At 40.0% G+C, this 26,341-nt stretch overlaps 2 protein-coding genes across 5 annotated transcripts in view; one reads left to right on the top strand and one right to left on the bottom strand.

Moving 5' to 3' along the window:
- Nucleotides 1–11,181, bottom strand: part of SGTB (small glutamine rich tetratricopeptide repeat co-chaperone beta) — a 48,298-nt gene extending 37,117 nt beyond the window's left edge. The window contains exons 1-3 of the mRNA XM_020910367.2: nt 10,964–11,181; nt 9,702–9,821; nt 2,551–2,654 (exon numbers count right to left, since the gene is read on the bottom strand). Coding sequence (XP_020766026.1) covers nt 2,551–2,654; nt 9,702–9,801 — 204 coding nt within the window. The 5' untranslated portion in view covers nt 9,802–9,821; nt 10,964–11,181. The remainder of the gene's footprint in view (nt 1–2,550; nt 2,655–9,701; nt 9,822–10,963) is intronic.
- Nucleotides 11,182–11,249: 68 nt separating this feature from the next.
- NLN (neurolysin) overlaps nt 11,250–26,341 on the top strand; it is a 95,864-nt gene continuing 80,772 nt past the window's right edge. Inside the window, exon 1 of one of the 4 annotated variants that reach the window (XM_070476755.1) lies at nt 11,250–11,443. In XM_070476755.1, coding sequence (XP_070332856.1) covers nt 11,403–11,443 — 41 coding nt within the window. In that variant the 5' untranslated portion in view covers nt 11,250–11,402. The remainder of the gene's footprint in view (nt 11,444–26,341) is intronic. The other 3 variants (XM_070476754.1, XM_020910368.2, XM_070476756.1) reach the window with 3 other exon arrangements.

Genomic DNA, 26,341 nt, shown 5'->3' on the forward strand with positions numbered 1-26,341 from the left:
TAAGTCAAATTCACAGGTACCAAAAAAGCATTTATAATATGATCCTATTATTTAAACACAAATATTCATACACATGCTGGCTGAAAATCAAAGAATGGTAAGGTACACATGAAAAGTTAACAGTAGGAATATTTGGAAGTAAGATTTTCAGTCTTTTTTATATCATTCCATATTGTTTAAACTTTTAAAAACAATGGTCATAAATTCCTCATAAGATGAAAAACAGTATAAGATTCCTGCTTTTAGCACCTACTATCATCCTCAAACCTCTTTTGCAATAATAAAGTTCAAACCAAAGTACTTATGAAAACTAAATAAAAATTTAGAAATGTCTTGAGTGGTAATAGGAATATAATGTATTTTCTCAGTTTGGTAAGATTCTTTTTAAATTGTGTTGTTTTTAAACTTGACTCTGAAGTTCATAAATGTTTATAATTTTCAAAAAGGCATAATTTGGAGTCAATATACCTATGTATCATATTTAAAATATATTCACCATTACCTTTGAGTAAAATGGCAATAAACTTGATAGCTCTAACACTGGAAATACACTTTTTTAATTATACACAAATCTTCAAAGGTACAAAATCACTATAAGGTATGTAAGTTGTGCTTATTTTTTTTAATCTTTATCAATCATTTTTTCTAAGCAAAGTATTAGGGAAAAAAAGTACAGAATCAAATAGGAACATTAATAAGTAGAGATCACTACTTAAAATGGACTGGTTCAGCTACTCAGGATGTAAGTGCAGTTCAAAGATGCATTGCTGCCCTGCAGTACTTGCTTTTAGAGTTCCTTCCATTTCAGATCTCCTAACAAGCCGAAGTAGTTTATGTGTGAAAAGTGACTTTGGGGGGGGTCAAAAAATGGCATATTGAAAAATGGATTATAGTCCATTCTGTCTTCTAAATCCTTCTGAATGATTTTAATGAAATTGCCAAAGTTTCACAACTTTGAAAATTAATTCTCATGTTCATGAAAACATTTGAGCAGTCCACAATGTGAGGACAAGTGTTGTCTACTTTATATAGAAGGAAAGAATCCATTTAGTATATGAAGTTAATTGGGGAGGAAAGCAGTATCCTAAAAATAAACTGTCCAACATAACAACCAAATACAATTGGAAGAGCAGTGATTTCTCTAATTATAACAGTCTCGCTGCTGCTTCAAACAAGTTTTAGACTTTCTCTGCCATAATCTGCTAACAGACACCTACACAATGAAGTCACACCTGTTAATAGGACTCTGAAAGGACTGATACCATAAATAACCCCATGTAGATATACTATGGAGCCAGTTTTAAGAAACTATATATTTAAAATAGTAAGCAACAAAATTTTACAAGTAAATCCAATCAGAAATAGAAAAAAAAAAAAAGAGCTCTATTCAAACAGAGGGTAAAAATCAATCTGAGTTTCCGGGGAAGAAAAAAAGTCTTGATCTCTTCAGTACTAGTCAGTGATGACAGGAGCAAAAAGAGTGAGCAAACCCAAGCACTGTCTCAAGCACAAGCCTCTCCTGCATGCTGGAGTAAGGTCAGCCCTGCCGCTGCCATGCCTAGCCTCTGAAACAGGGCTCCCAGAGGAGAGCGAGCCGAAGAGAAGAAAAGCACCACGGAGACATGCCACTATCTCCTTACACCTTCTCAGATAATTGGGATTCATCTATTTGATGAATTAACGTGTAACTGTGTTATCCTTTTTCCAAGTATAAAAGGAGGAAGCAGCTCACTGCCAAATCACCATTTTCAATGCAACTCTAAGGACCTCTTCCCAGTGAATTCTAGAAACAGTTTGTGTGGTATTCTCAGCAATGTACCTGCCAGGCTGAAGATATCCTGCATGTTTCAGCTCCTCTCCTGAGTTCCTCAATCTGTACTGAAGCTCGAATACCCAGTGAGAATACTAAAAGAGATTCACGTGGCACCAAAATGTAATGAAAAAACACATGGGAGGTCCTGCTGGGGCCCTAAACTCACCAACCTTAAGAGTTTTCATTCTTATCATATTTCCTGCAAAGGTCAGAAACCAGAGACCACATAAACAATCCCAGGGAGCAGGGAGCAGCATCCTTGGATTTCAGTCTTGGTTTTGCACACAGAGCACAGAAACTTTGCCTGTTTAAAGAGCCCCATTAACAGCCAAATTTGATAAAAATCTGTCTCAAAATGATGATGCCTTTTTTATATAGTTTTTTCTTAAACATTAAGATTTTTATTTTTAATTTGTATTTCACGTTTTAGGGGAACATTCAATCAGATGTCAGAAATTTAAAAACACCCAAATACTACAAAAGACTTAAGAAGTCAACTAATATATATCATTAAACATAAAAGAAGGTGAGAGGATGAGCAGAGTTACTAATATGAAAATCTAATGCACATTAAAAGTTACATTTTTAGGTCCCAAATCATCCATGTGGACCAACTATCTTATACCCAGGAAGAAGTTAGTTACCTAAGCCTGGCCCCTCAAATATTAACAATCCAACATAATATTGTAGTCACATTTAGATAATCCCATACTAATGAGAAAAGGATGAGAGCTTACCTTACAGAAGGAATTTGTGAACATTTCTGTCAAAGGCTGTGAAACTGCTAGATGTGTATCTTCTGCACTGATTTTAAAAACTGTCTCCAAGCACTGAATTGCAACTTGAAATAAAGTTTAATAGTGAAAAAAAAATTAGCAATATAAAAATAGAAACAATTTTTTTTTCTGGTAGAAATCTGCACTCTGCAATCTGTGGTAATTCAGCATTTTGATCACAGAACATAAGGAAAACTAAATGGTTCAGCTGCATAGAGATTTCTGTTTATAGACCAGCTACTGAGGGAAGACAACTTGGCTTCTTTTTCTTCACTTTAAGAAAAATGTTACCTAGAATATAATATCTCAATATGTGTATTACATCATATTCTTTTCAAAGCAAGTCCTTAACATATTCCCCATTACCAATATCTTAAATAAAACTTTAAAAAACTATCTTTTTTTAATGTGAAAAATAGAATTCTCAATCTGATTAAAAATAGTAAGAGAAATAGTCTCTGGCATGTAGGAACCACTAAATATTATCCTGATGTACTTACTTAGGTGAAGATAGTTTGGCTTTTAAAAACTCACTCAGGTATGCAAATTTACCAAGCACCTACTATGTGCAAGGTGCCCTTACAAGGTGGCAGAGATACAACAGTTAGCACAAAAATCACAATCCACATGATGAAGCTTACCCTTAATAGAAGGAGGCAGACAAACACAATTGTTTGTTTTGAAACCACTCTACTGAAACATGATTGACATGTAAGAAAGTGCACATTTTAATGAGCTTGTCCCCTTTACTGGTGTGTGTGTGTGTGTGTGTGTGTTAAGAACACTTAACATAAGATCTACCCTCTTATCAAATTTTTAAAATTTATTTCTAATTAGAGGATACTTGGTTTACAATATTGTGTTGGTTTTTGCCATACAACATGAATCAGCCAAAAGTATTCACATGTCCCCTCCCTCTTGAGGCTCCCTCCCACCCCCGACCCCATCCCGCCCCCGATGTCACAGAGCACCAGGTTGAGCTCCCTGTGTTATATAGCAACTGTCCACTAGCTGTCTATTTTACAGATGGTAATATACATGTTTCAAAGCTACTCTCTCAATTTGTCCCCCCTGCCTCCTCTGCTGTGTCCACAAGTCTGTTCATGTCTGTGTCTCTATTCCTTCCCTGCAAATAGATTCAGCAGTACCATTTTTCTAGGTTTCATATATACGCAACATTTGTTTTCCTCTTTCTTACTTCACTCTGCACAATAGGGTTCATCCACCTTACTAGAACGCACTCAAATTTGTTCCTTTTTATGGCTGACCCTCTTACCAAATTTTAAGTACGATCCAGTTAGCTATAGGCCCTATGCTGAAAAGATCTCCAGAACTTATTTATTTAGTATAGCTGAAACGTTGTGCCCTTTGACCATTACTTCCCCATCTCCTCTTACCCCAGCACTGGTAACCACCATCGCGCTCTCTGTTTTTACACTTTTACGCATTTGATTGTTCTAGATTCCACATTAAAGTAAGCACAGTTGTTTTAATAAGTAAATTTGCTGCCAAAATGTTTAGTGTTCAACACTAACACATATTTAGAGAGACATATGGATTAGTTAAAAAAAAAGCCACCACAGCCTTGGAACTCAGGACTCTCATTATCATTATTAATCCAGAAAATTAAAATCTAATAACCTGGGTACAACAATTTATCTCACTTTTACCTCAACATTCTCATTTATGAAACAGGGATTATTACATATGGTCCTCCTTTCAGGAATAAATCATAAAAATCTAGAGAAATTCTGTACACAAGTTTGCTCCACTCTTACACCAAACAGTAAGAGTCTGATGCTGCTGATGATAAGGAAAAGCAAAGAATTCTATTCAATGATACCACATCCCATCTATAAAGCACCTTATACTAAAGCTTCCATATGCCAAACACCTGCCATCACCAATTCTGATTCTTTTGACACATCTATTAGATGAAGCGGGAAAAGAACTCCACCTATTAGAAATTAAGATACAGACTAACTAGGATGCCCAGGATCACTGGATTTAATTCATCAGTTCAATTCAGCAAATATTTATTGAGCACCTACCATGTGTCAGGTCCTTTTTAAGGCCCTTTTTATATATCAGTGAACAGAAAAAAACTCCCAACCTCTCGGGGCGGTCATTCTACTGGGAGATGGAGAAGAAGACTGTAAACAAAAAATGATAAAAAGTACAACAGGGCAAAAAGGATGGGAATGCAGAAGGCAGAGGCGGGAAGCAGGTTCCAGATTTAACGGAGTGCTCAGCGAAGGCCTCATTCAGAAAAGAGGACCTGGAGATGGGGATATTACGGTTATCTAGGGGAAGAACATACTAGGCAGAGAAAACAGATGTAACAAAAGTCTTTATATATTTATTTTGATATGGACCATTTTAAAGTCTTTGTTGAATTAGTTACAACATTGCTTCTGTTTTATGTTTTGGTTTTTTGGCCCCGAGGTATGCGGGATCCCAGCTTCCAAACCAGGGATCAACCCGCACCCCCTGCATTGGAAGGTAAAGTCTTAACCACTGGACCGCCACAGAAGTCCTGCAAAAGACTTAGGAAAGAGGATTTGGTGCATTCAGAGCGAGAAAGCTAATTTGACTAAAGCCAAGTGAGAAAGAGAAGGAGTCTATGAACTGACATAGATCTGACATAGTCTGTTTTACAGGATCACTGGTGGCTGCATTAAGATGAGTCAATGAAGCAGCAAATATAGAAGCAGAGAGACTAGTTAGAGGCCATCACTGTAAATAAGTATTTAGTTCTATCCATAGGTAATATTGGTGGAGGTGGGAAAATGTCAAGATATATTTGGAAGGGACAGCCAACAGGATTTATTGAATAATTAGATGCAGAGTCTAAGAGAAAGAGAAGAGTTCACAATGATAAGAAAACTTCTAGCCTAAGAACTGAAAAGATGGAGTTAGGGAACTGAGTTAGGGAAGTTGTGAAATAGAACAGATTTTGGGTGGGAGGATCAGGAGTTCAGTTTTGGAAATATTCAACTTGAGATGCCTGTTAGACATACAGATGAAGAGAGCTAGTAGGCAGTTGGATGTAGAAGCCTGGAGTTCAGAAGAAAGGTCTGGCCTGAGGGTATACATTTGACAGATAACAACATATAAAAAAGGATAGTTAAAGCCAAGAGGCTGAACTATAACACCAGCAAAGTGAGCGCACATAATGAAGAGAAGAGGATCAAGCACTGGACCCTGGATATATCCAGGGATCAAAGCCAGGTCTCCTGCATTGCAGGCAGATTCTTTACCAGCTGAGTGACCAGTATATTCCTAGTATATTCCAGGGCAGGGAAAAGAGGAATCAGCAAAGGAGACAGAGAAAGAGCAAACAATGAGATCAGAAGAAAACCAAGAAGAGTATGAGGTATCCTGGAAGCCAAGTGAATAAAGCATAAGGGGGGAGAGGGAATGAGGGAGCCATCATCAACTTTATCAGAGACTGCTAATAAGTGAGATGAAGACTGAAAACTGAACATTTGAACTACATACCATAGAAATCACTGATGACCTTCATGAGAACAGTGAGTGGAGAGATGGAGACAAAGGCCTATCTGAGGTGAGTTTAAGAAAGGAGAGGAGAGGAATTGCAGCAAGCAAGTATGGACAATTCTTTCAAAAAAATTTCCAGCAAAAGGGAGACAAAAAAAGCAGGCACTAGTTCAGTGGGGGAGGGGTGGGTAGTAGTCTGGCAAGAGTAATTAGTTGGGTTTTGATTTTTTTAAGAAGGGAGGAAGTTTATATTCTGATGGAAATGACCTAGAAGAGATTGAAAATTTGCTCATGTAAGTGAAGGAGGGTAAAATAACTACAGTGAGAGCCTGGAGTAGGGGAGACAGGATGAGAACTAGTCTGTGGGTAGAGGGGTTTCATTTAGAAAGGACAATGGATAGTTCATCTATGGTGTTCTGGGCTTCTATGACAGAATACCACAGACCCGGGTGGCTTATCAGTCTGGAGATTGGGAAGTTCAAGATCAAGATGCCAGGAGATTCAATATCTGGTGAGGATCTGCTTTCTGGTTCACAGACAGCACCTTTTTACTTTGTCCTTACACGGTAGAAGGAGAGAGGGAACTCTCTGGCGGCACTAATCCCAGTCACTAGGACCCCACTTCCTAATACCATCACACTGGGCATTAGGTCTCAACATATGAATTTTGGGAGGACACAGATATTTAGTCCATAGTATATGGTAACAGGCAGACAGAATATGTGTGTATAGATGCTGGTGGCAGGTAGATGGAGCAGAGGGAGTCTCTGGAATTTTCTTATTACTTCAATTTCTTGATGGAGTAAGAAGCAAGGACATCAACAAAAAAATGAGTACAAGGGAGAAGATTTGGGGTTTTGAGAAGGCATGAAAAGTGTTAAAGTTCATCAAGGAGAGCACAAATGTGAATGAACTTGGAACAGAGGGCGGCATTAAAGGTTCCCTTGAGGCTTGTGGTCATGAACTCAAAGTAGGACTAGTCAGTAAGGCTGTGTGCCATTCCATCTATACACAGTCACAGAGATAGGGGCAAGAGTAGGTGGAGGGTCAGATTCAAACAAGGCTGGGTTTTGCAAGAAAGGGAGCCATGTACACCAGTGTGATTATAATGATCAACCACGGACTTTAAGCTGGGGGAGTGAAGTAAGTCAGAAAGAGAAAAACGAGTATCATATATGACCACACATATATGAAATCTAGAAAAATGTTACTGATGAACCTATTTGCAGGGCAGGAATAGAGGCACAGCTGTAGAGATTGGACTTGTGACCTGGGGTGGGGAAGGAGAAGGTGGAACAAGCAGAGACTAGCAGTGACATATACACACTACCACGTGTAGAATAAACAGCTAGTGAGGGCCTATATAGCATAGGGACTCAGCTCAGTGCTCTGTGATGACCTAGAGGGGAGGGGTGGGGGGGTGGGAGGGAGGCTCAAGAGAGTGGAGATATATACATACGGCCGATTCACACTGCTGTACAGCAGAAACTAACACAACATTGTAAAGCAATTATATTCCAAGAAAAAAAGAAAGCAAAAAAAAAAAAAAAAAAAGAGGGGTGTGGAAAGGTAAGGGATCAACAGCTTGGAGGTATTGGTAGGGTCAAAGAACTGATGGAGTATGAATTCTATAAGGAGTGAGTTGGACAAACAGGCAGCAGAAGTGAAACGTTTAAGGCAGAGTTTATGGAGAATAACAATAACAAGGCCTAGGGAAGAATTTCTCAACCTTGGCAACTGATATTTTGGACTAGACAACTCTTTATTGTTGGGGTCCATCTTGAACATCTGTGGTATCTTTATTTGTGGCCTCTACCAACTAGATATCACTATCCCCACTCCCATCACAACAATCAAAATATCTCTAGATACTATAAAATCACCCCAAACTGAGAACCACTGGTCTAGGTTATGACCAAGCAAGTGAGTGGTGAGATCACTTGGTGTAGAGAAGGTCAAGGAACTTAGTGGGAGAGAACTGAAAGCATTATGAATGAATGTATTACAATCGTCAAGAATTAAGACAGGATAGTGTTAGAGAGACAGTGAGCAGGAGCCAGATAGTCAAAACATGAAGCAGATGTCAGCAGATGACAATTAAGAGGAGTGGGTGACATAATCAGATGACAAGGTTCAAAGCTGATGCTAATATACTAGCTTCCCTGGAGTGGTAAAGCTAGTATGAGAACTCAGGCTCCTCTCCGAGAGCTTTTTTAAATGTCTAGAAGGTGGGCAGACATTACCACATGATTTTATGTTCAATTAAATTAGACTCACTGAGTCAAAAATAGGGGTCGGTCAAAAACAACTGGCACCATTTCTGACTGCCATATATAACACACAGCTGAAGGCACATATTTTTGGCTGAATACTACCCTCAAAATAGGACACAACATCTTGGTTTTTAAAAAACTCTCGATTTTCTTTCAGGCCCTTGAAAGTATTATACTGCCTTTGATGAGAAAACAAACATCTTTAATTAAATGATTCTATTATCTGTTTGCTACAGAGTAACTATAAACAACATTTTCCTTAGATAACCAGTCCCCTTTATCTTCACACGGTCTAACATCCAAGGAGGACAAAAAGACCTTAATGGACTGATTGCAATCTCCAACTGCGAGTCACAAGCTTCTCTCACTGCCACCTGGAAAGATTATCTCACCAGATTGCAAGCAGATTTAGAGCACATGTTCAATTTTCATCCCCACCTCCTAAAGCATATTCACAGGGGAAGTACTTGTTGAAATTAATAGATGTGTCCCCCTTTATAGGAGAAACAGCTCAAGATGGAAAATTCAAATTCTACTGTTATGTATTAAATTCTCCCCAATGTACTATCTTATTGAAATAATTAAGTCTTTAGGCCACAAGAAAGCTGGCTCACTGAACCTTCATGAGCCCATCTGCAGAATTCTATCTTCTTATGGTTATACTGAATTTAAATTTTCTAATGCATAAGCATGAAGCAGAAAAGATGGTGTCAAGGAAACATGTGATGCTATCATCCAAGTCCTGCTCAACTTTACAGATTACCAAATCTAATATTTAAAGATAACATAAAACAAGGGTGATATCCTCTTATTTCAAGTCCCCCAGTAGGAAGTTGTCAGAGATTAATAGTTATTAGACTTTTGCATAGTGCTTTAATAATGACTAAGGTGTTTTCAGATATTGATTCTAAACTGGATGCTTTTCTATTAAAAGAGAGGATCTTCAGAGTAAGAACGAGGATTTAAATCTCAGCTTTGTCACATATTAGCTGTGTTAGATTACTTAATCTATCAGGTTTCACTTACTTCTCTGTTGAATGGGGATAATAACTAACTTAACAGTTACCATGGAGAAAAATTTCCCTATAATATGAATAGCATAGTTCTGACACATAATAGTTGTTCAATAAATAAACAAAAGTCCTCTTATCTTGTTGTTAACTGAAAAAAAAAAAAAAGCCTCAGAGAATGAAAACATTACAACCTTACATAAGATCTCTCTTCCTGAAAAATCAACAAGATATTCTGATTTTGAAACAACAGATCATACAGTCAGACTTATAGATAGTTTAGTCTTTATAATCATAACACAAATGAACACAGAAAACAGGTGCTTACCTTCCAAACTTTCTTGCTCATCTGAGGTATAAGCATCCATCTGACTTTGTTCCCGTAAGAAACGAATAACTGCATAAACTAGGTGCTTGATGGATGACATGTTTAAAGCTTAAACTTTTCCTTGATTAGAAAAAGGAAAACACTGAACTAAGTAATTTTAAAGTAGTGAAGAAGATTATAAATCACAAAGGTCATAGATTATATTAAAGGTAAAAAGCAAAAACAAAAGCCTGTATTACTTTCACTCCTTTCTTTTAAAGTCAAGAGAGCACAAAATATTGATATGGTAATATATAACATTTTCATTTACACCTAGGAATACTAGGTTATGCTAAAACTTGCAAAAGTAAATTTTTTCTCAAAACATGTACAATATAAGCTTGCATTCTCACTGAACAGTTCACTATATCTTAACAGTTTATATGGTACAGATACAGATAAGGATAGGGGTACAGATACAGAAATCCCCAAAAGGCTTTAGTACTATTTTGAGGGAGATTTCATACTGCTGACTCAGAAGCCAATCCACGCAGGGCATATTCCTTTATTGCATGAGATTTTTTTTCAAATGTATGCATAATTTACAGTCCACCTACTTTCGTAGGTGGAGACAGTTACGGGATGAGGAAATGCATTAGTGAAAGGTTGTTCAACCATTGAGGGTCATTTTTAATAAAAATGCCATTTCTATTCAATCAACAGACATGTCAGATAATCACTGCCCAAGTCGATGGATACTACAAGCCGACCAATGCTCTCTGCAGTAGCTGTGCTCTCGTGGACAGACTGAACGCTCCGGGTCATGTTCATTCACATGGAATACTATCGCATCCAAACAGTGGCGCAGGGCCAGCCGGCATTAATGGCTTATTTCCACTAAATCGCATCATCCATCTGCTCCCCAGGTTCCCTAATTCAAAGCCAGGGTGTGGTACCCACCGCGAAGACGTTTATTACTCGTGTGCTTATTTTAAAAGAGAGCCCAGCCTATAGGCCACGGGGTTGCAAGTCCTAAATAAGGACCCAGGGCAGAAGGGTGCAAAAAGAATGGGGAGGGGGAGAGGGGACGCGAGGCAAAATGAAGAAGCCCAACCTCCTCCAGGCTTCTCCCCGCTCCTTTCCCCGGAGCACATAGACCTCCTTCTCCCTCCCTTCGTTACCCGGGCCTGGCCTTAGCCTCAATAGCGTTTGCTGCGGGTGAGCCGTGCAGGCCCGGACTGGGGCGGCGAGAGACGCACCCTTCCCAGAGAGCAGCCCCTTACCAGGGAAGAGGATGCGAAACGGTGGCAGCAGCCCGAGGGCGTCCGTAAGGGTGTCCGCCTGCCCCTGGTTCTCCGGGCTTCAGCCTGGCTCGGGAGCGCAGCACCGCCGCCAGAGGTGGCCCAAACTTCCCCGGCTCCCAGACCGCCGCCGCCCCTCCGCCCACTCCTCGCTGCGCCTGGCTCCCGGCCGCTGTCTCGCCAGAACCGCCCCTGGGGCGGTGCGAGACGCATGGGGCGGAGCCGGGGCGGGGCCGGGGCGGGGCTGAAGTGGGCGCCAGCGTGGGGCTGCCGCACGTGGGAGGGTTCAGGCCCAGCTGGCAGCCGCCGCCACGGTTGCCTCCTGCGCTAGGCCACCGCACTGCTTCCAGGCGCCCCGCCACCCCCACCCCCAGACCGGAGGACACCGCGCCCGCAGCCACCGTCGCCTCCCGGCTCTCCCATGATCGTCCAGTGCCTTTTGGCTGTGCGAGGCCTCCACAGGTACCTCCTGTGCGCGGGTTAACCTTGACCGTGGGCGGGGGTCTTCTGCCTGGTCAGTGCCGGGCGCCCCGGGCCCAGTCTTTCACAACAGCACCCCTACGACGCTCTTGGAAACTTCCCTCCCCACCGCCCTCTTGGTCTACCCCAAGGGACACCTGGCGCGGGAACGTGGGGCCACCTTTCCTTCCTCTGCTCCCTCGGGAGGGCATCCATTCCCTTTGTTTGGGACTGCCTCGACTGCAAGCAGTCAGACTGGTCACAGGCCCGGCCCGAAGGAGTGCAGAAAGATGATGGGGATAAAATCGTTGGACATTCGCCCCCATCCGGAACTGCAGACCTGTCGTTAAAAGTGAGGGCAGCTGTAGACTCAGATAACAATTCTCATTTACTCCTCGTGTGCATCGTTGGCACACACATCGTTTAACATCCACGCGGAATGGAATCGCAGTGATTTTGCTGCTTATTTCTGTCCATGCTTTCTAATTTCCTTTTCATTTACTTCTTCCATATAAAACATTCTGCTTCTTGCCGGGGCAAATTGACATGGCCCAAAATGGAGGAAAAGATTGCTTGGACACGGTTTGGGGCAGCTTCAGCGCTGTTTTGGATAGACTGCTTAGCGCCTAACCACACCCCTCTGCAATAGACTAGTAGCAAGATGGTGAATGAGAGAATGAAAATTCTTTTCCCCGCTGAGACAGATGGAGTGGTTTTCAGAAACAATGCGACTATCACCCGCATTCCCAAATCTAGCTTTCAACTGAAATCCGAGTGAAGAACCAACAGAAAAAGGGAAATGTGTGTTTCTCGCTAGATCCTTATAAACCCACTTTAGAACATAGCAGTCAGCGTGTAAGCTTTTTAACAGTTTTCTGTTGTACGTTGTCACTCATCTTACGCTGTTCAGTCTTCATAGTTTTGGTGCATTGGGAACCATAAAACAATCATAAAGAGTTCGTGTGATGGTTTTGGCCATATTTCAAGCTGTCCTTTTAGTCTGCAGGCTGCAGGTGGTAGAGCTGTCAAATGAAGCTATACCAGCAAATGAGGAAATGTAACACAGGTGTAAGAAGAAAGAATAAATTTCATATAAGACAGTAGTTCTCAAACTTTTTAATCTCAGGATCTCTTTACCACTCAAAAATTACTGAAGACCTAAGAACTTCTGTTTATATGGGTTATATCTTTCCATATTTACTGTATTAGAAATGAAACCAGGGAGATTTAAAAGGTTTTATTAGTTTTTTTTTTAACAGTAATACATTTGTTACATGCCAAAGATTTTTAATAAAAAATAACCATTTTCCAAAATGTTTCCTAAAAAAAAATCACTGAGAAGGGTGACATTATGGATTCCCCCCCCCTTGGGTTTGTGTGTGTGTGGGGGGGGGGGGTAATATATAAATAAAATTTACCATTTTAATCATCTTTAAGTGCATAATTCAGTGACATTAAGTGCATTCACATTGTTATGTAACCATCGCCACTATTCATCTCCAGAACTTCTTTATTATTCCAAACTGAAACTCTGTATGGGGATTAAACAATAACTTTTCATTATCCCCTTTTCCAGTCTCTGGCAATCACTATTCTGTCTCTCTCTTTGAATGTGACTATTTTAGGTTCTTTATACTAGTGGAGTCTTAGAATATCTGTTCTTCTATGAGTGGCTTATATCACTCAGCAGTGTGTCTTTAAACTTCATCCATGTTGTAGCATGTGTCAGAATATCCTTCCTTTTTAAGGCTGAATATTACTCTGGAGTACGGATTTTATTTGTCCAGTTACCCATCCACGGATGTTGGGTTGTTCCTACTTTCTAGCTGTTTTGAATAATGCTGCTGTGATCATTGGTGTGCACGTATCTGCTTCAGTGTCTCTTTTCAGTTCTCCAGGATATGTGCCTAGAAGGGGGATCACTGAATCATATGGTAATTTTATGTTTAATTTTTGAGGAACCAGCATACTGTTTTCCACAGTAGCTATACCTTTTTACACTCCTTTGGCAAAGCATAGGAGTTCCAGTTTTTTTTGCATCTTCATCAACACTTATTTTCTGTTCTGCTTTTTTTTTTTTTTTTAAATAAAAACCATCCTAGGAGTGGCACTGTTTTGTACTTTTGCAAAACAAATGTATGACTTAATAGAAGATAGCTGGATTCTTACATCTGCTTCCTTCCACATTTTTTCTGTTGTATTGGTTTTTTTTGGTTTAAGAAAATTGAGAAAATCCAACCCACCATGTGTAGTTGTAAAAAGAGAAGTATTTTAATAGAATTTTTTAGATAATCATGGATATTCTTTGATATCACATCAGTTTGACAAGTGGTAGTTTTTGAAGGGTGGTTGCCATGTGAATTATGAAACTATTAATGTACTTTTTTTTCTTACTGTTACGTTAAAATTCATGGGTCTGTCTTACACTTTGAATGAATCTTTAACCTATACATGATTTTGTAATATCAGACACTTATCATTAGGAAAATTGTGGCTCACTGTGTTACACATATCTTTCTAATATTCTAAGGTGCCTAGAGTTTTATCTACCATTGCTTTTCACTATCAGTGCAGATGTCAACCAAGTGAAAAAGGCAGATAATGTCTTAGTATTTTTATGAAATTCTTTCAACCTCACGTACTCCTTAAAATGGTCTCAAGAACTACTGCCCATATGCTCATCCAGTAATGCAGACCACATTTTGAGAACCACTGATACGTGTTATGCAGATTCTTTGTTTATGCATGGAAGGAAATAAACCTAAAAAGCCATACAGTTGTTACTTTTTTAGGAGCTAGCAATCTACCATGAGTGTACCAACTGTTTTGTTACTCAAGGGCATATATTGCAGTTAATCAGTGTACTCTATGATGGTCCAGTAGTCATCAACCCCAGGCTCTTAAAAGTGACTTAATAACAGAATCTCTGTTTCAAAACCTGTATCTTCCTTAAAGAGTAAGTACTTGACCACATGGAAGGCCCTCTGTGTGCCCCTAATCTTTTTCCTGTTCCCTCTGACACTTGGGAATTCATTTAGTGTTACATGAGTAACTAGGTAACTGGCTTATGATTTCTCTTGGGTTTTCCTGAAGCCAGAGTTATTACAGACCCCCTTTCCAAAGTCAGCATGGCAGCCAGGATCATTGATGTGGGGTTTTAGCCAATTTCTTGGGAATAAGTAGACTGGGAATCTGGAGATTGAATTGTAGTTGCTGTTCATCTAACCTTGTGACCTTAATTAAATCACCCAATTTCTTGGATTTCTCTTGAATTTCTTATTTTGTAAAATGAAAAGGAGTAGGTTAAATGATGTCTAAGATTTCTTTCAGCTCTTGTTGTCATTGCAATTAAACCAGGAGAATTTCCCCTCATGGAGGCCAGATTGCAGACAGAGCATGTGAGCCAAGCAAAATCTGATGTATATTATAAAGTAAGGGATTGTTGAGATGGTCAGAGAAATGAGAGAAATGATTCAACAGTGCTTAGTCCAAATTATAGCTATGATAGTGCTAATTTCATCTTTCCATTAAACAAAGAACCTTTATTTGTAAAGTTATGATAGCAATACATGTTCCCTGTAGTAGTTGTTGTTCAGTCACTAAGTCATATCTGACTCTTTGTGACCCTATGAACTGTAGCACACCAGGCTCCCCTGTCCTTCACCATCTCCTGGAGTTTGTGCAAATTCAGATCCGTTGAGTTGGTGATGCTATCTAACCTAACTATCTATTGATAAGCAAAAGAAAGTATACACAATTCACCTATCCAGAAGAACCAGTCATTAATAGCTTCTAAAATATTTTTTGTATACAGACATATTTTTACAAATATGAGATTATATAATACTTATTCTATAATCTTTCTGTAATATAAACATCATTCCATAATACAAATATCTATAATGTAGTTCATTTGTGGGAGGTTTGGTAATCCAATAAACTCTACTTTTTGGACATATCAACTATTTCCAACTTTATACTATGAGTAACAGTGCTTAGATCAACATTCTAGCTATCAAATTTTTCTTACGTCCTTAATTATTTCCATAGCAAGAGTTCTTAATGATGGAATTTGAACATCAAACGGTATGCGTGTCCTTCAGGTTTTTGGTGCTTGCCACATATTCTCCGCCAAAATATTTCTACCAAAGTATGCTTTTATCAGCAGAATGTGCAATGTTAGTTTCCTACACCTTTGCCAACACTGAGCATTTTAGTATTTTTTATCCTTACCAATTTGATAAGTGGAAACTTATTATAAAATTTGTTTGCTTTCTGATATGAGAATTTATTCATATGGGAAATCTTAGAAAGTCAGACAAATTAAATTACAGCCATCTATAACTTAAACAATATTTATGTATCTGATTATAATTAAATAAAATTGAAGTTCTCCCCCCAAATCCAATATATACATGCCCCAAATTTTTAGAGCAATGGTGCTAGAAAAAGAAAAATTGACTAATAAAAGGAAAGGTTAATAGTTAACAATTATCAAAGGCTAGGCTGAAATTATTTATAAAAATGGATTTTTAAAAGTTGGAAGATTTATTTTGATCTTTGTTGTTTTTGTTCTGTCACCTCTTCGATTAAGACAAAGCACAGAACTTTCCTGGAGAAGGAAATGGCAACCCACTCCAGTATTCCTGCCTGGAGAATCTCATGGACAGAGGAGCCTGGTGGGCTACAGTCTGTGGGGTTGCAGAGAGTCGGACATGACTGAGGGACTAACACACAACACACAGAACTTCCATAGGGAGAAGCACCTAGATTAAAATCTGAAGAACCAAGGAAGTTGATGTTTATTGAGTACATATTGTACAATACATCCATAAGCCTCTGCATTAGGAATGCCTATGGCCAGGCAGTCTAGACTAGATTATACAGGCTATAGTCATCTGGAGCCAGGTTGCTTCAATTTGTATGCTGGCTCTGCCACTCACTAACACTGTGATCGCAGGCAAAGCTGCTTAACTTCTCTGTATCTTTTTCTTCATCTCTTCATTGGGAATTGATTGGCTGGTTTCTTCACTCACCAAATATTTACTGAGCATCTAATGTGTGCCAGATAGGATTCCAGTCTAAGGATACAACAGTGAACACAGCAGCCAATATACCTTGTGTTCATGGAGCTTACCTTTGCAGAAGACGTTACTAAGGAAAATATAGAGTATGTTAGATGGGGAATTGTGCCAAGAACAAGAGTAGGGACTTTCTGGTGGTCCAGTGATTGGGAGTCTGCCTGCCAGTGCAGGGGACATGGGTTCAATCCCTGGTCCAGAAAGATCCCACGTGCCAACTAAGCCCGTCTGCCTCCACTCCTGAGCCCACGCTGAGAGCCTGTGCGCCACAAGAGAAGCCAGAAGCCACTGCAATGAGAATCCTGTGCATTCAGAGAAGGCCCACGTGCAGCAATGAGTGAATAAAATCAAATAAATATTTTTTTTTTAAAGAGCAAGAGTAAAGCCAGAAACAGGGCACCCCAAAATTACAGAGATGACTGAAAAGGGCTCACTGAGAAGGCCTTTCTGTGCCTCAAATACTACGTTTGAAAAAGCAAAGAGGCCATTGTGACTAGAATGGAATACATTTCAGATAGGAGGGCAGGGGATGAGACAAGAGGGGGAAATTGTCCTCAGCTGGACTAGAAGACCTAGTTCTCCCTTCTGCTGAGAGTCTCCTCTACTATTCCCACAGAACAGTTCACTCCCAACGCTTCTGGTCACGATGTGTGTGAGGTATTTTACCACAACGAGCAATTCTCTTAACTAGGTATCCAGTAATTTAGCTCAGTTCTGCCCCTTTCTACCTGGAGATAGCGTCAGATTCCACAGCTCAAGGACTCAGTCCCACAAGACCGCTCCCGCCCTCCTCAGAAGGTAGTTGCACATCCATGTTCTCACCTCTGCTTCTGACCCATGGGCTGTAAATCTGAGGTTCCCGCAACCGTCTCCTAAAGTGAAGTGAAGTGAAAGTTGCTTAGTCACCTTGGGTTTTATTAATTTGCTAGAGCGGTTCACAGAATGAATTCAGGGAAACACATTTGCCACTTTATTAAAGGACATTTTCAGGATACAGATGAGCAACCAGAGAAGGAGATGCATAAGGCAAGGTCTTCAAGAATCCCAAGCCCAGGAGGTTCCGTCCCCTTGGAGCTGGGGTGTCCTCCCCCCGCAGTGTGGGTGTGTTCACTTGTGGAAGGCCTCCGAAGGGGTTTTATGGCATCTTCCATCAGGTAGGCATGATCAGTCACTAACTCCATTTTTCAGTCCTTCTCCCTTCTCAAGAGAATGGGACCTGGGGCTGAAAATTCCAAGCTTGAAATCATGGCTTGGTCTTTCTAGTGACCAACCCTCATCCCGGAGCCCATCCAGAGTCCCCTCATGAGAACAAAAGACTCCAGGGCTTCAGGAGCCTTGTATCAGGAACCAGGGTCAGAGATGGAATATTAGAACAAAAGAAGCTCTTACCAGCTTAGGGATTTACAAGTGTTTTAGGAGCTCTGTGTCAGGAACCAGGGCCAGAGAACAATATGCATCTATTTTCTGTTAATTCACATCACCTTTTTAGATTGAGAGAGAATACATGTAGAGGGCTTTGAACATTGTTAGGCTAAATCCATTACTATGGCCCCAATAATGCATATAACAAATTAAATCTCAGTGGAGAACCAGGATAAATATTTATTTTTGCTGACAAATCCATATGTTTGTTGGGCAGTTTTTCTGGCCCTGACTGGGCTCATTCTGCACCTCGAGTCAGCCACGGGTTGTGTAGGCAGTTCTGCTGATCTTGGCCAAGCTCTCTAACATGTTTGGGGATCTAGGGTGGCCAAAGCTGAGGCCACTTGGCTCCCTTCCACAGTATCTCTCATCCTCCAGGAGACTAACTGGCTTGCTTTCATGGCAGGGCAGGCTTCCATGAGCATAGGATTGTATAAAGACCTCCGGAGGCCTAGGCTTAGAACTGGGATTCTGTCAGCTCTGCCACAGCTTACTGGACTGGCCAAAGCAAGTCATAAAGCCATCTCAGATTCAAACAATGGGAAAATAGATCCTGACTTTTGATGGGAGGGAACAGCAGACTCAAATTATAGGAAGGTATAAATATGTAGAGGGATGGGGCCATTTTAGCCATTTAGTAAACTACCACATTGGCACACAAAAGCCCCCAAATATTAGATATTATTTTTATATTTGTGAATTGCCTAGTTGTATTTTGGGGGTTTTAAACTGAGATTAATAACTTGTAAGAGCCCTTCTAGATGTCACAGTTTTTTTTTGTCTTTGAATTTCGGGGTGGGTTGTTATTGCTTTTTGCTTTTTTGCCCTATAGAAGTTTACATTTTTACTGTAATAAGACATATCAGTCTTTTTTCCTTTATGACTTCTGTCTTGGTCTCATGCCTAGAAAGCCCTGTCCTACCCCAAGGCTGGAAGTTTTTTAGATTACCTACATTTCTTATAGTACTCTTACGTTTCATTTTTCACAGTTAAACCCTTTCTCTGTCATGAAGACTGACCTTTTTTTTGGAAAGACTTTTTCTAATTATTAAGTGAACCAAAATGGAAATCAGCACAGAAACTACAGTAAGTATAAGAGAAAGGTCAGCTTACTAAATATGGGTTTCTGATTTACCATAGCTTACTTTCGAAGACCCTGTCCTTTTCCACCTACTCTGAGATTATGTATACCTCCTGCTTAGCATTCAAAAGGATAGTCTCATATTTCTTGCCACACGTAGCTGGTATCTTTGATACTTAATCTTATTTGTCATAAAGACCAGGAGAAAATTCTTTTTCTGCCTCACATTATAGGCAGAGCTATGGGGACTGAAATAATCATAGCTTTCAGGTAACACCTGCTTGCCACAATGGATGACATATATACTATAAAGCTACATTGTCAGATCTTATCATTCTAACACTGAAAATTATACATTTATACAGCATTCAGATTCTCATAGGCATTTTCTGCCAAGGCACAACATAAAGAAACTCTTAACTATTTAAGTAAAAGAGAAGATGAATGATATTAGATTCCAACTACAAATTTGACAGCTTTTTTGGAGGTTTATTCAGTCATTTTACAAATATTTATTGAGTATCTACTACATTACTGTTTAATCTCAATGCCACTTTATCCTAAACTATATTTACAACATTCCTATAAATCCTCTCTTTGGCCATTGTCCTCTGTCTCAATGTATATCACCAGTTACCCAAGTCAAAAGACTTGTTCCTCGCCTTTTTCTCTCTAACTTTCCTATCAACTCCCAAGTCTTCAAGTTCTTTCTCTTCTTTATTTGAGGTGCCACCACTATAATCCAAATCTTCATCATCAGTCTTAGCCACAGTTTTTGCTTCTTATTTATATACTTTCCTTATGAAAATCAAGATCTTTATGAAATGTGAATGTGATGCATCACACTCTTAAAATTCTTCTTTTGATTGCCATGAATCTTAGGATAAAACCAAAACTCAGTCATATGGTTTATAAAGCCCTATGCAGTCTGACCATGACTTAGCTCTCCTGGCTTCTCTTACTCAGTATTTTAGCCAGAGAATTCATGGTGTTCTCAGAGTAGTTGCTTAAAAAATATATTTAGTGAATGGATGGATGAAAATATGTCATCAGTGATAATGACTTAAAATTCAGCATTCATTCCTGATATCTAAGGAATATAGGCCTAGATTGGAGAAGGAAATGACACCCCACTCCAGTACTCTTGCCCAGAAAATCCCATGGACGGAGGAGCCTGGTAGGCTACAATCCATGGGATCACGAAGAGTTGGACATGACTGAGCAACTTTACTTTCACTTTTCACTTTCATGCATTGGAAAAGGAAATGGCACCCCACTCCAGTGTTCTTGCCTGGAGAATCCCAGGGACGGGGGAGTCTGGTGGGCTGCCATCCATGGGGTCGCACAGAGTCAGACAGGACCGAAGCGACTTAGCAGCAGCAGGAGCAGCAGCATAGGCCTAGATTTGGCATTTTTAAATCGACAATGACAGTTACAACTTCTACTAGAAAGTAAATTTTTTTTTCCATTTATTTTTATTAGTTGGAGGCTAATTACTTTACATCATTACAGTAGTTTTTGTCATACATTGAAATGAATTAGCCATGGATTTATATGTATTCCCCATCCCGGTCCCCCCTCCCACCTCCCTCTCCACCCCATCCCTCTGGGTCTTCCCAGTGCACCAGGCCCGAGCACTTGTCTCATGCACCCAACCTGGGCTGGTGATCTGTTTCACCCTAGATAATATACATGTTTCGATGCTGTTCTCTTGAAACATCCCACCCTCGCCTTCTCCCAGAGTCCACAAGTCTGTTCTATACATCTGAGTCTCTTTTTCTTTTTTTGCATATAGGGTTATCGTTACCATCTTTCTAAATTCCATATATATGTGTTAGTATACTGTAATGGTCTTTATCTTTCTGGCTTACTTCGCTCTGTATAATGGGCTCCAGTTTCACCCATCTCATTAGAACTGATTCAAATGAATTCTTTTTAATGGCTGAGTAATATTCCATGGTGTATATGTACCACAGCTTCCTCATCCATTCGTCTGCTGATGAGCATCTAGGTTGCTTCCATGTCCTGGCAATTATAAACAGTGCTGCGATGAACATTGGGGTGCACATGTCTCTTTCGGATCTGGTTTCCTCAGTGTGTATGCCTAGAAGTGGTATTGCTGGGTCATATGGCAGTTCTATTTCCAGCTTTTTAAGAAATCTCCACACTGTTTTCCATAGCGGCTGTACTAGTTTGCATTCCCACCAACAGTGTAAGAGGGTTCCCTTTTCTCCACACCCTCTCCAGCATTTATTGCTTGTAGACTTTTGGATAGCAGCCATCCTGACTGGTGTGTAATGGTACCTCATTGTGGTTTTGATTTGCATTTCTCTGATAATGAGTGATGTTGAGCATCTTTTCATGTGTTTTTTTGCCATCCGTATGTCTTCCTTGGAGAAATGTCTGTTTAGTTCTTTGGCCCATTTTTTGATTGGGTCATTTATTTTTCTGGAGTTGAGCTGGAGGAGTTGCTTGAAAGTAAATATTTCAAACTCTTTATGAAATAGCTCACCGTGAATTTCTTTACGCAAAAAAAAAAAAAAAAGAAGTTGCCAGAGGAAATTTCTATTATCTAGTTGTGTAATAAAAAATTATAGTGTGGAGTAGTATGCAGCAGGAAGCTAACCTGACCAGCAGACTCATGAGAATTTTGAGTGCATACCAGCTGACTATGAGGCCGAAAAGTAGCTACACATTAAAAGACATGATCTTTGTCATATTCTCTTGTCACCACAGGGGACATCCAAATAGTGACTCAGTGCCTTACAAACCCAGTTGATGGCTCTGTGCAGTAACAGTCTAATTAATGAATACTATATGTATTAATACGGGCTTCCCAGGGGGCTCAGTGGTAAAGAATCTGCCTGTCAGTGCAGGAGAAACAGGTTGGGTCCCTGGGCCGGGAAGATCCCCTAGAGGAAGAAATGGCAAGCCACTCCAGTATTCTTTCCTGGAAAATCCCAGGAACTGAGGAGCCTGGTGGGCTGTGGTTCACAGGATCACAAAGAGTCAGACACCACTGAGCGAGTGAGCACACAGTATATGTTAATATACTTTAATATATTAATAGCAAAGCTTATTCTACATATGTCAACCTGGATATGGAAGAAGTTGAAGACGGTACCAGGTTCTGCAGTAGTGGGTCAGAAGCAACCTGCCTGACGAGGAACAGAAAGTGAACTTCTCATGAGTGGGTCTTGACTGGCCCAAGCCAGGGAAGCCAGACTCTTTGGACTTCTATGACCTGGGAGCTGCTCGGGCCTGGGGAAACTCATAACATTAAGCAGAGCATAATCCTGAGAAAAGCCAAAATACTTACTTGTTGTTCAGACCAGGAAGGTAATAACATGCACTTGCCCTGCCTGGTGGACGAAGTACCCAGAAGAATGCGGAGGAGACAGGATGTGGGTTCATGTCCCGGAGCCCGTCTCATTCCTGCTGCGCTAGATCTAGACTGTGTAATGTCAATGCTGTGCTCCCATAACTGCACAGAGGTAGCCGAAGGGACGTAAGGACAGAATAAACCTTCTCGGAATGGCAAAAAGGACCCAAGGCTACTCAGTAAGGTGTTTAGCAGCTCATCAAAAATGTTTTTAATGACGTTGAAAAATTATAAAGTTACAGAAGAGATACATAGTAGAATGTGGTCGATTGAAACCTATATATAATTTTCAAACCTTCATTCCCTCGTACCACAAATATTAACTGAATGCAGTTACTCTATGCCAGGACTGTGCTACATACCATTAGGAATGTAGATGTAACAAACTTAGGTCCTATTTGCAAAGTACTTAGACTGTATTTGCTAATACAGTCATACTTAATTTATACTTTATCATACTTAATTCATGATCACTTGCCTAAAAAATACACCTTAAGATTAATAAAGGGAAAAGAGTATTAGGCAAAAAAAAAAAAATTTAAACATTAGGGTCAGTCTAGTTCTTCTGACTGGGCTCAGAATTGTAATGTGAGCTTCCTGGCAATAAAGACAAGGAAAAACAAACATATCATTAAAAATGATCAGGAACAGAGTTTTTCCTGGTACTGTTTGTGAGATACAATTTTCATGTGGTGAAATGTGCATGATATAGGGGAAATTGTGTAAATGCAGTGAATACTTAAATAGTATAATGTATGTATTATATATGTGTATAAGTAGATTTTTATGGGCTATTTCTTACTCTGATCTTTCTTAAAAGGCCAAGTTATGATCAACCTAGACAGCATATTAAAAAGCAGAGACATTACTTTGCCAACAAAGGTCTGTCTAGTCAAAGCTATGGTTTTTCCAGTAGTCATGTATGGCTGTGAGAGTTGGACTACAAAGAAAGCTGAGCACCGAAGAATTGATGCTTTTGAACTATGGTGTTGGAGAAGACTCTTGAAAGTCCCTTGAACTGCAAGGAGATTCAACCAGTCCATCCTAAATGAAATCAGTCCTGAATATTCATTGGAAGGACTGATCCTGAAGCTGAAACTCCAATACTTTGGCCTCCTGATTTGAAGAACTGACTTATTTGAAAAGACCCTGATGCTGGGAAAGATTGAAGGCAGGAGGAGAAGGGGACAACAGAGGATGAGATGGTCAGATGGTGTCACTGACTCAACGGACATGAGCTTGAGTAAACTCTGGGAGGTGGTGATGGACAGGGAGGCCTGGCATGCTGCAGTCCATGGGGTCACAAACAGTCGGACACAGCTGAGTGACTGAATCAAACTGAACTGAAAAGGCCAAGGCAATACAAGCTTGTAAGGGTGATAAGGCACATACATAAATAATTAGAATTCAAGATAGAGGGTGATAAGTGCCCTGGAGAGTAATAGAGAAGTTGATATGGAAGTTCAGGGGACGGAGAGATTTCTTTCAGGATAAAAGAAAGTACAAAGTCATAATTGGTCCTTGAAGGTAGGATCTGGACATCGGAGGACCGGGAGAGGGAGTTCCCTTCCCCTAAGACTATTTGCCAGAATGTAGGAACAGGCACATTGCAGTAAGTTGAGTATCTAAGGCAAACATGCTAAAACTAATGAAATGACTCCAAGAAAAAGAATGTTGCTGCACCTTAAACTTATACTGTGTTATACGGGAATTATAGCTCAGTAAAGCTGGAAAAAGAACAAAGTTCAGTGTGTGGAGATTTACCCCTCCCCCCCCGAAAAAAATGTGCAAACAGCATGACTTTGGAGGCAGACCTGGTTTTAGATGCTTGTATAATCTCACAAAGCCTCAGTTTCTTCAACCCTAAAATAAAGATAACATTTACTACCTTTCATAATTTTTGTAAGGCATGCAGGAACTAGTGTAGATGAGAACTGCTAGCACAGTGGTTGATACCATGGTACATAGTAACTTATCATTTTCTCCCCGCCTTTCAAGGTAGAAAAAAGTAGTTCTAAGGACCCAGATAATTAAGAACTGACTACGATCTTCAACTCATGGCAGGGTCATGTCATGATGAATGCATAGTAAGCTGAAAAGTCAGAATGCTTTTAATACACCTAATCTACACGTCATCCTAGACTCCCTTAAACATTCTCAGAGCACTTACATTAGCACAAGCCTATTTTATAATAAAGTGTTGAATGTCTTGTGTAATTTACTGAATACTGTACTGAAGGTGAAAAACAGATGTGTGGGTATAGAGTGATTGTAAGTGTATTGGTTGTTTACCCTTGTGATCACATGGCTGACTGGAGGCTGCAGCCTACTGCCCAGCTCCATGACTATCGTCCCGTGTAGCACTAGCCTGAGAAAAGGTAAATATTCAGAGTTTGAAGAATGGTTTCTATGGAATGCTTTTCACACCATCATAAGTCAGAGAATCTTAAATCTAGCCCTTGTAATTCAAAGGCTGTGTATATTCATGGATATTGAAAGTTACAACTGCTTTATCTGTGACTCAACAGGATATAAAGACCTACTAGTGAAACCTTAGTAGTGAAAAATTAGAATTCCTGAGGATCTCAAGTCCCTGGGACACCATTCTAAAGAGGAAACTCTTAATAGTATCCAAGATGAAATCTTATATGTAAGCTAAACACATCACCTGTATGAGAGCAGGATGATGTAAGAGCAGCCCATGGGAAAAACTTAGAACCTTGACTTGTTTTTCGGTTTCAGTGTGAATCAGTCGCTTGATGTGGCTGCCGAAGAACAAGAGAGGAAGGAACTGCTAATCAGATGACTCTCTAAGTCTGGGGTGTTATTGCCAAATGCAGTGCAAACTTTTCAGTCCTGCCTTTGCTCCGTCTCCATGTAACATTTACACTGTTGGCCACTCGTTCTTTCTTGATTTGCAGAGAAACAAATTCCTAATTTTATTCTGTTATGAACATTCCTCAAATTTCTTTCAAGCTTTATTTTCCTGACACTGCCTCTCAAACTCTAGTCTTTTCTCTGCTGTAAATCTTTTCGGACACCTTTCCTTGAGCAGACGTACATGCTGGAGTCTCTCCCACACACATTTCCATCTGAAACATTCCGTCAGCCCACCAGGTATGCACTCTTCCTTACCCGACTTTTTCCGGACTTCCCCAGTGTTCTTATATGCATACTGTCCTGCGAGGCCCCAGTCCCTTCAAAGATTTGTACATCTGAAGACATCTGTAGCTGTGTGCTTGCCTTTAGGTTCATATATCCAATTGCCAGATCACCACGCTTTAACACCCTTTCGTATCTCATAGGCACTTAAAAATCAACATTTCTGAAGCTTACCTAGTAATGTTTCCCCAAACCTGACCTTGTATTTTCTGTTTTCAGGGGTAAATTTGCTATGTTAGTTTGCTACTGTCCCCACCAAACCTACCTAAACTAGGAACTATGACATCCTGTCTTTCATAAAGTCCTGCCAGTTTTACCTCTTGAATATTTCTTGAACCCACTGTTTCCTTTTCCATGGCTACTACCACTTTAACTTAGTTGTTTATCTGGATTGAAGCCTCCTAACTGGTTCTCCTTTGCCTCTTAAAATGGAACTTTCACAGTCCCCACAGCTGATAGAGTACCTAGCTAAAATATAGGTCTTATACTTGCACACCTGTGTTCATAGCAACACTGTTTACAATAACCAAGACATGGAAACAACCTGAGTAATAATTCCATTGTATATATGTAACACATCTTTTTTTATCCATTCATCTCTAAATGTCCATCAACAGATGAATGGATTAAAAAAAAGATGTGTTACGTATATACAGTGGAACATTCCATCCATAAAAAGAATGAAATAATGGCATATGCAGCTACATGGATGGGCCTAGAGGTCCACGCTTCATACTAAGTGAAGTAAGTCAGAAAGAGACAAATACCATATG

The sequence above is a fragment of the Odocoileus virginianus genome, chromosome 14, assembly GCF_023699985.2.
Source record: "Odocoileus virginianus isolate 20LAN1187 ecotype Illinois chromosome 14, Ovbor_1.2, whole genome shotgun sequence".
NCBI lineage: Eukaryota > Metazoa > Chordata > Mammalia > Artiodactyla > Cervidae > Odocoileus > Odocoileus virginianus.